Here is a 14230-nt window from a genome sequence, read left to right as displayed (position 1 = left end):
TGCTGCTGATGCTGTTTGACTTTGGAGTTGCCATGAAGTCAATGGTTTCATTCATGGTACTTTCTCTCTCCCTGCAGCTGTAGAGCGTGTGTGTATGTGTGTGTCTGTGTGTGTGTCTGTGTTTGAGAGAAAGTCGATGAGAGGGGGAAAGAGACAGGAGGCGGGCATAGGTGGAGAGATGGGGTGGGGTGGATGTCGTGGGGGTTCACATTTAACCTGTAACTTGAGAAGCTGATAACAAGGAGAGAATGAAGAATTAGCTTGCGAGGAAGGAGTTTGTGCGTGGTGTGTATGTGTGTTTGAGAAAAAGACAGTGAGACTGAGAAAGAAAAGAGCTGTGCTTTTGTTTCCTGAGCTCATGCCCCGTTCCCCCTGATCTCCCTGGGAAATTCACTTCAATATTTTTTCTCCTTTCTCATTACTCATGTGTCTCCCCATCTGGGAGGAGGGTGAAAATAGAATGAACAAGAGGGAGGAGAAAAGCCAGGCAGCAAACGAGAGGGAAATAGCTATAGCCTGTGGCCAGACTTTGCCTGCTTATTCAGCGCTGAATGCTGCACTGCGCCTTCTCCAGTTGTGGGATGACTCTTTAGACATTTTTATGCTTGTTTTCTTGGAGCAGGACTGAGCGAGGGAGAGACTAGCCAGACCTAATAGCCTGAAACAAAAACACACACACACCAACTCTCTCTCTCTCTCCCTCTTGCTCGCTCTTTATCTGACACTTACACATTGTACACTCCTCCAGCTCCGCGCTGCACCAAGGTAACTGAGTGGATTTTCCCCCAGCCATCTGGTTGGAGCGCAGAGACAACCTCTCTGCTTCACAGAATTTTTTGGGGAGGGGGGGGAGAAACAGAAAGGACGATGCAACACTGAAACACAGCTGGACAAAGAGAAACCAAAGAGTGACAAAAAAAAAAAAAGACACACACAAACACACACACAAGAACAACAACACACACAGGATGGCCACCGCAGTGTTTCAGGTAAGCAGTGTGGTTGTAACAGCTCCTGGTTGTCCCGAGAGTTGGCTGTACTGTGTTCTGTTTCACAGAAAACCCTCTGCATTGTGGATTTGCATGACTGGCAGGGAGAGGCAGAAAGCTTTAAGTGCTCTCAGATGTGCGTGTGTGTTTTCAGGCATGTATGTAAGATGACATAGTGCTGCATTGTTAACGCATTAATGTTCTACTGTAATTGTGGTTTTGAATACATTTCGTAGATTTACAGATTCTATGTGCATTCGTAGGAAAATATGTGGAGGAGAGACATGTATTAGTGCATACATGTTTGCATTCACAGAACATTGTGTTGCTTCTATTGCATGTTCACTTTAACTGGTTTGGGTCACAGGAAAGTGTGTACTGTAAGAGAGAGAAATGAGCTTTTGTGTATGTTGTGTTAAGAGTAGATTCTGTATGTGTTTATGTAATGTAAAGCACTGCTGGTTCTGTGTGTGGTCTCCTGAGCTTGCCATGTTCTGTGGTTGGTGGCCCATGGTCATAGCTGGGATGACCGTCGTGGCAGAGGTGTCCTCTTGTTTTCAGATAACTCTTTTCTTCTTCTTCCTCTTGTCCTCCTCCTCCTCTAGTTCCTTTTTTTCCCGTCTTCTTCATCTCCTTCTTCTTCTACTTCTTCTCTTCCCTGACAGAGGTCAATGCACAACACCAACAAACATTTGTGATAGAAATTGATATCTAACCATCAGCTATCAAATGTACATCAGACTCTGCTTGTGAGAGAGAAAATGTGTGTGTGTGTGTGTGTGTGTTCCAGCGATTTCAGTCTTGGTGTGTCTGTAGCCATGAACTGAGCTGCAGTGTTTCACAACAGGACCTTGCAAAAGTTGTTGCCCAGAAAAAATGGCCCCAGGCGTGAGAAAACCTGACAGCATGATGGGAATTTTTGGCATGTAGTGGATGACCTACAATTGCCTCCACTTTGCTTCAAATTGGGGAGAACAAAAATGAGGCCATAGTGTGAACACATAAGACATGTTCTTAAACAGATTTGTGAAATAGCACCGCACGCTCACAGTTGCGGGCGATTAGTATGTATGTAGTTCTCTCGGCGGCACATTATTCTGTGTGGGTTTTGCATCTCAGATGTGCCTGTGGTCAGTGTGTTAATATACTGTGTTTCACTACCGATGGGAAGGATCCACTGTCTGAAGGATTTGCCATCAAATCCTTCAGTGAAATGGTGAGAAACGACTCCACACCCGCTGTGAATTGTGTGTGGGCCCTGTTGCTTTATAACTCCCATCATGAAGAGTGTGCAGGGCCAAATAACCCATCTTAGTTGACAAACCACAGGGTACAGTGTCCTTGTATAAGAGCCCTATTACCGAAGGGGCTCCCAATCAATTACTATACACTAACGCGCGTCTTGGCCTTTTTGGTCTTTTTGGGACCCTGTGGTAGTGTTTAGATGTCTGGCCATGCAAAGTATAGCTGGTTGCCTTGTTGCCACTTTAGTGAAGAGGAAAAGTGGTAAACACGGGATATGGATTACATCATGTATACGCTGCCAACATTATGTAGTTTAGTTAAGTTTATTTTGTTCACTCTCAGTGTGTACTGTGGAATCCTGTTGTATTTATACAAATCTCCAGTGTTTGACATCAGATTTGTCTTTAGTTGTATAACGTGTGAGCCAGAGCCTGCTCCTGTTCGCTGTGTGACAGATCCCCTCTCCACATACAGTACTTCACTGTGTCTCTGAATTCCTTGGAGCCATGCCTTGGCACTGTACTGCCTGACCAGCACCATTACCCATGATGACTCCCGCTTGTGTGGGAATGGTGTATGCCCCTGGCTGGGCAGTGTCGGACTGGATTTCAGAGGAGACATTTTTCATCATTAGCATCTGTTAGGGAGGCAGCTTTCCACTCAACAGCCTGTCGCTCCTCTATACAGGTCATCATGCTATAGATGCCTAACCTAAGACACAATCAACCACATATGCAGTCAAGACTGACAAGATGGAAGGACTGGGAAGTTTGGGAAGGTGTCTGTTGAGTCACTCTGTATGTGTGTGTGTGTGTGTGTGTGTGTGTGTGTGTCTTGGGGATTAGGACTAAGGCAGTGGTCCATGGACCATAAAAACCACCAGCATGAATTGTCATGCTCGTCTGCTGATGTAATCCTTCCCTGTATGTGTGTCAGTCTTTGCAGACGCAGCTTTACCTCTTTGTTTAACTCTTTGCTGTACAAGAGATTTTTTATTAATGTTTTCCCCAATTTATTTTGGTCCATATTTTAAGTTTTTATTTGAAGTGTATCTATGAGAATCTATAGAACCAAAAACCTCCTCTCTCAGGCTTCTCGCTAATAAAGCTCTAACAACGGGTCAGTCAGCCAATCAGAAGAGAGAGAAGATCCTTCTCTCTCTTCAGAGAGAATCAGAAGATCATTCAGATCAATCAGATCATTCAGATTCAGATTGATCTAACTGAACCAGTAAAAACAGAGCTGATAGCAAACAATCAGAAAAACTATATTAATTTCCTGAATATAGACTTTGAGCATTTCTCTGTGGACTGAGACCTTTGATATGCTCATTGTATTAATACTGAACCTAGAGCTGATTTCTAATGAAAGACCACATGGAGGTCTAGTTGAAGCCTTAGCGCTGTCAAATGAGATCAATCGACAGATAGAGAGAGTGAGAGAGTTAGAGTAAGCGAGAAAACTTGACATTGATTCTTGATCCAAGGGCAGGAATATACATTGTGATCTAAGCCAAATATCATTTGTTCAATGTTATGCCCAAGTACAATACAAAGTGCATATGAATCAATTTGCGGCACGATTCACCCTCGCAGTTGTAATCTGGTCACAAAATGGTATGCAGAACTTTAAAGTGGGCACAGCAATTAATTTAATCCCTTTGTCCTCTGGACTCACTGTTGGCAGATCTTGCGAACCTGCAATACATTAGCCACATAAATAACCTATAGCTGTACTGAGGCATCAGTCTGTACAGTCGGGCTTTTAGTATAATTAATAGCATTCAATAAAAGCTTAGCATTTTTCAAGGGCATCATATAATGTCTCACTTATGGCAGTTAGTTAGCAGGTCGTCTGGCATGTATGAAAAACTGCTGTCAAAGGCACAGAGGAAGGTGTTTAAAGAGTGTTTGAAGGAATATATCCGTAGACTTATGTTGCCGTTAAAATAAACAGTGGACCCCTTCAAAATTTGCTGCTCTAGAGCAGTAACAACTCAGTATGATGAGGCATGAGAAAACCCACCAACCTGGAGCACATCGGGCCCGTTCATCCGCTCAGAGCAGAGGTAAGGTTTTCACTTTTGGTTCGGTTCAGTTGTTTTGGTTTTGTTTTTACGCTACGGCTCAAACTTGTGCTCAAAATGTTTTGCTTTTTCCCCCAATGGTGCATCAAATCAGATTTGTGTTCCAGACACTTGAGGTCATTTAATTTTTTTTTTTTTTCTCCACTCAAGAAAGCTTCTACTCAAATGAATTTCCTTGCCCACAAACCTCATTTCTCCCCTCTCTGGCTGTGGGTTATTTCAGACAAAGCTTCTCTGCAGACCCTCACATTCTAATACCCCTTGAGCAGAGGAACTTCCTATAATACCCCTAAAAGGGGGATATAATCGTGAAACATTTAATGATGGCTAATCTTTTAAATGACTCCATGCAATCAAGCTTAAAGCCTGGTATAATGGCCCTTTCTTAAGCTCCTTCAAAGTGAAAGAACATATTGAGAGAAAAAAAAAAAAAAAAACGAAAACGAAAAATACCCTGAAACATTTCCTTGACATGACTTCTTGGTTTGACTTTTTTCTTTTTCATCCCCAAATGCCATTGTTCCTGTTTTTGTGTGGCAACATCAAGATGGCTGTCTACCAGTTGCCCAACTGTCCCAGCCAATGGCTCTCAAGTCTCCTTAAGCCATGTTAAAGCTGTAGCAGAAGACTGGCTCACATGGATTTACTGACATAATGGACTGCAGCCTTGTTAGTTTCCGAGCTCAGATGGATGTAGATGTCTGCTCCTTGATGATGAGTCGTTTATCATATCTTAGCGTATCTGTCTGATACCCTACAGCAGAGAATGCGAACAGTAGGTTGGCAGCTGTCAAGTGCATACTGAGCATTTAAAGATGTGTCTGCCTTTCAGCTGGTTTGGGGAAACCGCTCTTTCAAAAGAAGTAATTTTGCAGAAGTTTCCATGCCATCTAAAGGCTTGCTCAGGAATTTGTCGTTGACTTCAACTAACTGATATGAATGAACTAATGGACTTTTGAAGCAGGTGCCCAATTTTAAATTTGCTAAATATACATAGTATGAAATTTAATGGCAATCGTAACCCAAAACTCCCTCCTGTATTAAGTTCACTGAAGGTTCACTGGTTCAAAGGTTCACTGATAAAAAAAAAAAAAAAAAAAAAACGCTTAACGTATAACTTCTGGGGGTTGAGCTTCTGTACTTAGCTCAGTGTGCCTGATAACCATCAATATACCAATTTCTACATTAGTATGTGTTTCATCAGGGCACATTTGGGCTTGGAAATGTATATAATTTTTATTGGAATTAATTTAATTTTACCTGGATTATTAATATTTATATTGGGAGACTCATTTACATGCATAATGAATTATTATGGGTAGATTGGGCAATGTATGCTGGAGTTTTATTATGACGTTCACTCTGTGGTGCTAGAGAACATCCCTGTCGTACCGTAGAATAGGATAAGGAGAACACAACCTGTAAATATCTTCTCAATCTGATGATCTTATTAGGCTGACCTCCTGTGTCCAGGAGGTGGCGCTCTTTATCTGACTCAGTATTGACAGATAGAGGTGTTTGGGGCGGGAGTCTCATCTTGCGTGCAAAATTTGGGGCGGATTGGACAATGTATGCTGGACTTACAAGGACTTTCTCTTTTATGGCGACGCATCGACATTGCCGCCATTGCCATATTTAACAGGTGTAGTGGATGAATAAGAATTTGAAAACTTTTCATCCTGGAAGATCTTGATTGATTCTCAGTTAATGTCAAGTCGTTTGGATAAATGTTACAAGAGGAGGCGTTATGAAGACTTCCTTTTTCATGGTAGAAACTTCATTTCATTTCAAACAAGTCATTTGGAGGAAAACTGTAGGAGGAGTTCGTTTCGATGCATTGAAATTGCCACAATCGTCCAAAAATCAAAAACTGGCCGACTTCCTGTTAGAGTGAGGGCACGGGTCCTCAAGACTTTTTTGTGCGACTTATCATGATACATTTGTTCATTCGTCTTTTATTGCCCAAAAAGTTGGTTGAAACAGCAGGAAGAAAAATAATAATAGTGCCAAGGAATCCAAAAGGGCTCTCTCACCATTGGGTGCCTGGGAACCAACTAATGAAATTAGATTAAAACAGATTTCATATGAGAATTAAAACTACGTAGGGAGATGACGTGAAAATATCTTCGATGTAGCTTCTCTAAAATGGCAATTTTTACATGACTGAGCATCCATATGAACACGATGTGAAGTATGTCTCCTGTGTGTGTGTGTGTGTGCCAACAGCCGACTGGGAAGGTGGAGGGGTTGTTTTTCTTTTATTTTTTTTTCTTATCAAGCCTTCATGTTTCTCAGTGGAATGTTTATAGAAAGCAGACCTGTTTCCTCAGTTGTGCCAGAAGGCCTTCATATTGTTGTTTGCTTTTCTCGACTGATTGACGTGGAAAGGGGCTTGGTCTCCAACAGAAAGACAGGAAACATCGGTGCCAGGTTCCTGGATCTATCCAAGCAGCTCACAGTCAAATGCTGGCGTGCTAAATGATGGGAATGTGTTTGTCTGGCCCTAAACTGTATTTGCATACAGCAACAATGCGTCTCTGTGTACCCTTGTCTAACTTTACATTATAATACTCCATTTTCACAAGATGTCTTTGAAATGGTTGGTATTCACAATGTACAAAACATACACCTGCTATTTCTTTTGAATATTTTGATATGTATATAGATATTTTAAGCTTATTTCAACTAAGTAAAAGAAATCAGAATGTATAATCAATTACATTTTCCAAACTTGCTTGTGACCTTCTATTTTTATTGCTGCTTTTATTTTTATACATATTCAATATTCATTACCAGGGTGCTAAATTAACTTTTTTGATCACCAGCCACATTCTCTAAAGTTACCAGCCAGTCAGAATTTCCACTAGCCATTTGACGTTAAACTCTCTTTTTCATTTCACACGCTCGCCGATATCCGTATCCCCTCCATTCGTTCTCTTCTCGCCCAGCCTCGTATGTCCCAAGTTCAACCACCGCTGCATTTAGTTTAGTTTTACTTCAGATGTTAAACTATGTTTTACTTTAAACTTTAGCTCCGCTGTTTTTATCTACCTCCCTCACACTATCTATCTCTGTTTGTTTCTCGCGCTGGTTGCACTCTGGATTGTAGCGTGAAATACCAGCATTCGCACAGCCAATGGGCGTATTAAGCGTCATCATGTAGCATTGCGGCACAGTATTTATTGGAAAGGTAGGAATCACTGCCAGGGGTACAAATGGCCGAGAACAAAACATAGCGTAGAGTATATCTGACCGACACGATTGCCTCATGCATCACCGGCCAAAGTGGCTAGTAAGTTTTTATCAACACCCGCCAAAATGAATTTTAACCCGCATTTATTGTTTATCACAGTAATATATGTGTTGCATCTTGCTGCAGCAGCTTTCTGGTTTTGGAGTGATACTGAATATCAGAAATTTTCGATGACTGTTTGCAAAACATACACAGTGAAAAGTTGTCCAAAAAAAAAAAAAAAAAGAGAGAAAAAAAGAGGAAGAGAAAAAGAAACTGCAACTGATTGGGAAGGGGAGTAAAAGTGAAACCCAAACCTGGTCATTCGAGTCACAAGTAAACATTTTAACTGCTTGTCCTCTCACGGTCTGTTAAATGCCAGCATGGTGGACTCTTTGTAGAGATTTGCCTCAGCTTGTTCAATATTCTTGACACAACAACCTCCTGGGGGATTTTGTCGCTCCTCATGGAAAGGTGATAGTTCCTAAAGCACAAAATACAGATTCCTTAATCATTAATCGTTAAGTTGTTGATCTAACACAGGAGAACATGCACTCTCCACACAGAAAAGCATCATAATTCCATAACCTTCTTGCTGTGTAGCAGCACTACTAACCACAGCATTTATTTATCGAGTTGCAATCTGGTTTTAATGAGGTAATTTACATTTTTTGGTGGACAAACTTTATCAGACGAATTGCTTTTCTATGTTTATTAAACTGTATGTCTGAAAGCAGGTCTGGAGGGAATTGTGACCATGTTAACGGATACAGTATACCCACCTCATGACTGTCATGCCTATAACCCTTTTTTTGTTCAGTCAGTCTGTCCTGATTGTGTGCATGTCTTTAAGTTGATTCCTGAAATCTCCTGTGAGAGAGCAAATGTAAAATGACATCATTTGGAAAAACATTTTCATGTGAGAAGTTTTGCTTAGATAGAGAGCAGGGAGAAGCTGACGGCCGACTTTTTACTTTTGACCAAGTTCCAACCCTGGCTTCTTGTCTTAGACCTAAGCAAGACAGAACACCCCGCAGACACTTCTGTGTACTGGACTGTAGCATGTGCATGGAGATGAAATTGGTATTGATCTATTCATTGGCGTCTGGGTAAGACTGCAAACAAGCACTTTTCCTAAAATGTCGAAGATTTGGATTGCGAGGAAAAAAAACAGAGGGAGTTGCACTGATGGTAACTGTAACCACCTTGAATGGCTGGAAATGCAACTAGCACTTTAAGTAGGGGACTTTTGCCAAACGACATACAGACCCCTTCCCCCAAAACTCAGATTCATCTTGGCTGCCTTCTTCTCCTGTCCCCCCACCCCTCGTCACTCTGCACCACTTGGCCTGGTGCCAGGCGGTGTGAGCAATGATAAATGTGTAAATCAGCATGCTGGTAAATATCCACTCTCGGCTGAGAGACCCTGAGAAGGGAAGTTGACCCCCGCTGTAACTTTGGAATAAAAGAAACAAGCCATAGCTTCTCCCCTCTCCCAGCCATCAGTCCTGTCCAACAAAGATGGGGTGAGAAGGAACAGGCGTTCTGCTTGGCTACAGGCCACTCTGAGTCCCGGTTGTGGAGAAGACCCATGGCAGGGACACGCAAACTCCCTTGGGCATTCAAGTCACTTCGAAATAGGCAGACGATCAGTATTCATTATTATGCTACTTATCTTTATCTGAATATAATCCATCACATATTTATATATATTTCTTTGGTGATTTACTCCTGCAATGCTGTTGATCCTAACCTTCATCAAGTATAAACACAACGTCATGGAAACTTGTTCCGTGATGCATTCATTTGCACTGTATACACATTCTCTATAGGAGCTCACATTGGTGATGCTGACGAATCCATTGCACAGTGAGGCCACAGTGAAGTTTTTTTTAAAAAATAGAACATTTTGTCAGTTATTTGCATACTGTTTTGTATTAATCAGTATTTATTTAGAATACCAAATGCCTGTCACACAATTGAAAGGTTCCATGTAGTCCGTAGCCGTGTCTTTGATTATAAATTGGGTCTAGGATTTATATTAATCCTGTTAAAGATTCAAATGTCTTCGGTCTACACAGAAATGCTCGCAGTCTCTATTCAAAAACCGAGCCTTGAAACTGACTTCAGGAACTTTGTGATGTCAGAGCAAAGCAGTTACCGCCTCCAGCCAAGCCACACCCACCAAGACCCACCAACCAGACTTGCAGGATTAAGTATTCCTGTCTTAGTCTGAATTCTGCAATATTTTTATTGCATCACTCAGTTAGCAGCCAGCTAATATGAAGTAGAGGCTCGGATCTTCTCCTCTAATTGGCTGACTGACGTACAGTACAGGCCAAAGGTTTGGACACACTTTCCTATTCATTTGAATGAGAAGGTGTGTCCAAACTTTTGGCCTGTACTGTATTACTAGACCTCCAGAGAGGAGATGTAAAACTACACTGAGATGGTTTTTGGCTCCCAAAGAGCAAAAATGTCTTTTGCAGACACCTCAGATAAGACACAGAATAGTCAAATATGGGGCCTTTAAGGTGCCCATGTTGATTAATGAAATGATCACCATCATTTCAGCACTAAGAATAGCAACGTGTACACACATTCATTCATCTTCAACCGCTTATCCATTTCTTGTTGTGGGGAGTTCTGGAGCCAATCCCAGCTCAGACTGGCTGAGGGCGGGGTTCACCCTGGACAGGTCACCAGTCCATCACAGGGCCGACACAGAGACAGACAGAGACCAACAACCACTCACACTCAGACCTACAGACAGTTTAGAGTCACCAGTTAACCCAAACATGATGTCTTTGGATGGTGGGAGGAAACCACAGTACCCAGAAGAAACCCACACATGCAAAGTCCACACAGAAAGGCCCCAGGCCCGGAACCGAACCTGCAACCTTTCTGCGGTGGAGCAACAGCGATGCTATGCCACCGTGCTGGAATGTGCCTTTGTTGATCAAAATATAGGGTAAAAAATACACAAGACAAAATATATGGTTTTGTTACTGATGTTTTTCATATGCTATGAAACATTAATCAGTACATGCCCTGTCTGCTCAGTACATGTGATTTTTCACAACTTTTCCCAGGCAGAAAATAAGCAAAAAAGCGACAGAAGAAAAAAATCACAGTAAATCAATGATTGTAGATAGAGAAGCAGATGTGATAGGGCATGGGCACTTGGACCAAAGCTCTCCCATCATTCCTTTCTGCTTTGATACTATTCCAATAAGTCCATACGGATCGACATGCTGGCATACTCAACCATCACGGCCGCTCACAACCTTCTGTTCCTGGTTATACCTCATAAATTGAATTTGCACACTGAATAGTTCTGCTGGGATGTGCCTGATGTAGAGATCTGGACAAACATAAAAGCATTTGGGGCAGCTGTGTGTTAATATGCCAGTGCAGAGGGCTGGGGCAGGCTTTTTTTTTTTTTTTTCTTCCACGTAGAAATGAGCTACTGCATTACAGTCATTTCAGTGTTTGGAGTAAAGCAGGAATGTGCTTTCTTCTGCTGTGATTTATCACCCTGTTGTCTGATTTTCCTACATTAGATTTCAGATTTATAGACGTGAACATAGCAGAGATTCTGTTGTAACTTGCTTACCCAAATAATGCCTCAATTCATCATTTATTTAAGGATCTGCACCGGTCACGTCATTAGAGAGGATTATTAACATATTCAGACCTGGGAGAGACATCAGTTACATAACGACTATGTCTGGAGTGTGTCAGTAGCTAGCGGGAAGCATACTGCATGTGAACACTTTCCTGCGAGCCAGACGTCTGACATGGACTTTTGTCCATAGGAAATGGACCCTTGTTTAATGCTGTTAACGCAAGCATGTACGGAATGCAACAACACAATTATCCTTTATTGTATTACACTCATTTGAATACTCTCGATAGCATCAACATACACTCTGGCTGGGCCTCCCCACGCACAGCAGAGCATGGACAAAGGCTTTGTGTAGGTGCTCATCAAAATTCAAACACAATTCATTGATTGTTCGAATAAAAATTAGAATACATACAACATAATTAGGACAGTAGGGCTGGGAGCACACAAAACCTTTTTCACAATAACAATAAGATAAAAACAATAAAATGAAATAAATAAACTAAATAAATAAGCAGTTGGGTATCATACTGTCCAATTTTCATGACATTACCAATCTGGCATTGCACATGAATGGAGACGCAGGCTTATAAGGTTATTATTAAACTGTTGGATGCCAATGACCTAAGATAAGATAGTTTCTTTATATGTGGAGGAGCGCGCTTTGACAGCCATGACAAGGACTTGTGGAGTCCTAAAGTAAGTTAGTGACCTTAATTATTCTATCTGATGTGTCACGGGTTGTTTCCACGCTCCATTCAGATGGAGAATTGTAGATATAAGCCCATCCATCCTTTCATTATCCATTATTATGTTTGTGGTGTTACAGGGCAGCTACACCCCCCCAGCTGACACTGGTCAGGGACAGGGCACAAACCCTGACAGATCCCATGCCTCAGTTTAAGTATTTTGTGGATTCTGTATTCTGATATTATCCTGTTATAGCCTGAAAATTTAGCTCTACGCTCTCTCTCCTTTGGCATGCGAGTGTTGGATTGAGACAGAGCCTTCCTCCCCTTTTCCAAAAACTCACTATGACCCACTAAAAATCTGTTTTGGTCAGTCATAGAAAAGGCTACAATTGGCATTCACACCCTGCATTAGATACAGCCCACAGAGCACCGACACTATAGGCAGACTTGTTCCCCGTCCAGGTGCTTGTACGCCAGAAACACTGTGGCTACACTAAGCCTCACACTGAGGCTCGGACTTTTTTACAGAAGCACCACACAGGCAGCTACATAATTATGGAGACCTTTGACAGAAAACCACAAGTATGAACCTCATGCTGTTGCTACAGGAAAAGTGAAGGGAGCTCTAAAGCTGGTGGGATTGATCCTCTGGGAAGTCGTTGAGATATTTCGCCACCTGACGCTGCCATCTTTTGAGAGGTGCTGCTAGCGAAGCTAAAAATCATTAACTCACACACTTCTATCCACGTGCTTCTGTTTGCACCTTATCGGCTTTCTCCATGCTCACTTTCCAGATCACCCCCCTTTTTTTAATGACCAGATTATTTTTCACATAGTGGTTTCCTGCCGCTTGACCTGTGGTTAGCCCACCGCTAAGCGCTCACCTGCAGCCTGCCTTTAGATAAATACTCCCTGTGGCTTCTGGGAGAACATTTTACCAGACTGCAATGGCACAAAGCTCCAGTCCAGCATCAACAACAGCTTAGCATGAAGGAGAATGCATGCTATTCTGATGTGGGCAGACTAGTTACCCTCTCAAGCTGACCTTTACATCACTGACTTTATTACAATGGCGACGTTAGCTATCTGCTTGTTGATGTTGTCTCTGATATCAATTATGTCTGTTCAGTTCAAATAAAAAGAATGCCTTGTGTGGTTTTCAGCTAAATGTCAAATGTTTTAGCCTTTTTAATGTTTGGAGACTTACCCATGGAGCAGCTTTTGTGATTAGTTGGCCTCTCATCTGTTGCCACAATGCCCCAAAAATGATGCATTAAAATATTCAATTTCCCTATTTTCCTTCCAACTTATCTGGGTGTGTGGTTTTATGTTTTACTTTGCAAACGGAGTGTGTTGTTGTTGTTAATGATGCAATGTGCTGCAGCAAAGACCAATAGTTTGCTGGCCTGACTCGCTCACCCTGCTGCACCAGCACAGCGCTCTTCTCATGATGAATGCTGGAGCTTTTACCTGCACATCTACCAACAGTATAGATCTGCAGGGAGGAATTGACTGAACATCTGCTTTTTTACTCCGGTTTGCAGCAGAATCACACACAGTCACACATGGCAGCTTTCAAGTATTCATTCATTATCCATATTCCTTTCGATTTACTGGAGGGGTGGGTCGAATCCCAGACAAACAACTATTCTCACTTACATGTGCAGGCGCTCCAGTCCCCTATTAAACTAACTCGCATGCCTTTGAACTGTGGGGGAGGCTGGAGTACCTGGGAGAAACGCCACAATCAAAGACCCCAGCTATTGATATGATCAAAGCTTTTGAGCTTTTGAGCTGGATTTTTATTCAAATCTGAAAGTGCGGCTTTCAGCTCTAAACTTGCCTCTGTATATGCTACATAGGTACAGAAGATCTCAGCATTGGTAAAGTCATGGAAATGACATAAAGTCATCAAACCGCAGCTACAAACAAGAATGATTAAGTAGTCCTGCCTCCACAGGCACAGCAAAACAGCAGAGTGAAGGAAGTTTCAATCCATCACTCTCCGTACATTTCCACAGAAGTCAGATCAGGCAGAATGAATGAAATTATCTGTGTGGGTGGACCATGTGATGAGAAGGAGTTTTGTGTGTCTACGTAGACTCAAACAGCAGTTAGGCGATATCACCACTTAGTTACTTTTCCTTTATATACTCTTATTGTCGCTCTTACTACCCTGAGCCAGGAGCAGAATATATAGTGGCCTAAATGTACAACATTAGTCTGATTTCTTTTGGGATTGTGCAGCTTGTTAAAGATTACCATGATGACCAAAATATTTATCCAACTCATTGAACAGACATAAGTACTGAACCTCTACTGCTCAAGGTCAGGGGTCATTTTCTTGTGATCATTTTG

General features: G+C 42.0%; 1 protein-coding gene across 10 annotated transcripts in view; it reads left to right on the top strand.

Moving 5' to 3' along the window:
- The window catches only part of tns1b (tensin 1b), a 155667-nt gene that overhangs the window by 71545 nt on the left and 69892 nt on the right, over nt 1-14230 (top strand). Inside the window, exon 1 of one of the 10 annotated variants that reach the window (XM_029493022.1) lies at nt 534-989. The exons of the other annotated variants lie outside the window; for them this stretch is intronic. Within the exon in view, the coding sequence (XP_029348882.1) occupies nt 969-989 (21 nt within the window). The 5' untranslated portion in view covers nt 534-968. Of the gene's footprint in view, nt 1-533; nt 990-14230 lie in introns of those variants that run through there. 10 annotated transcript variants of the gene reach the window in all.

The sequence above is a fragment of the Echeneis naucrates genome, chromosome 21, assembly GCF_900963305.1.
Source record: "Echeneis naucrates chromosome 21, fEcheNa1.1, whole genome shotgun sequence".
Lineage (NCBI taxonomy): Eukaryota > Metazoa > Chordata > Actinopteri > Carangiformes > Echeneidae > Echeneis > Echeneis naucrates.
The sequence above is the reverse complement of the archived record's forward strand: the minus strand, read 5'-3'. Positions and strand labels throughout refer to the sequence as shown.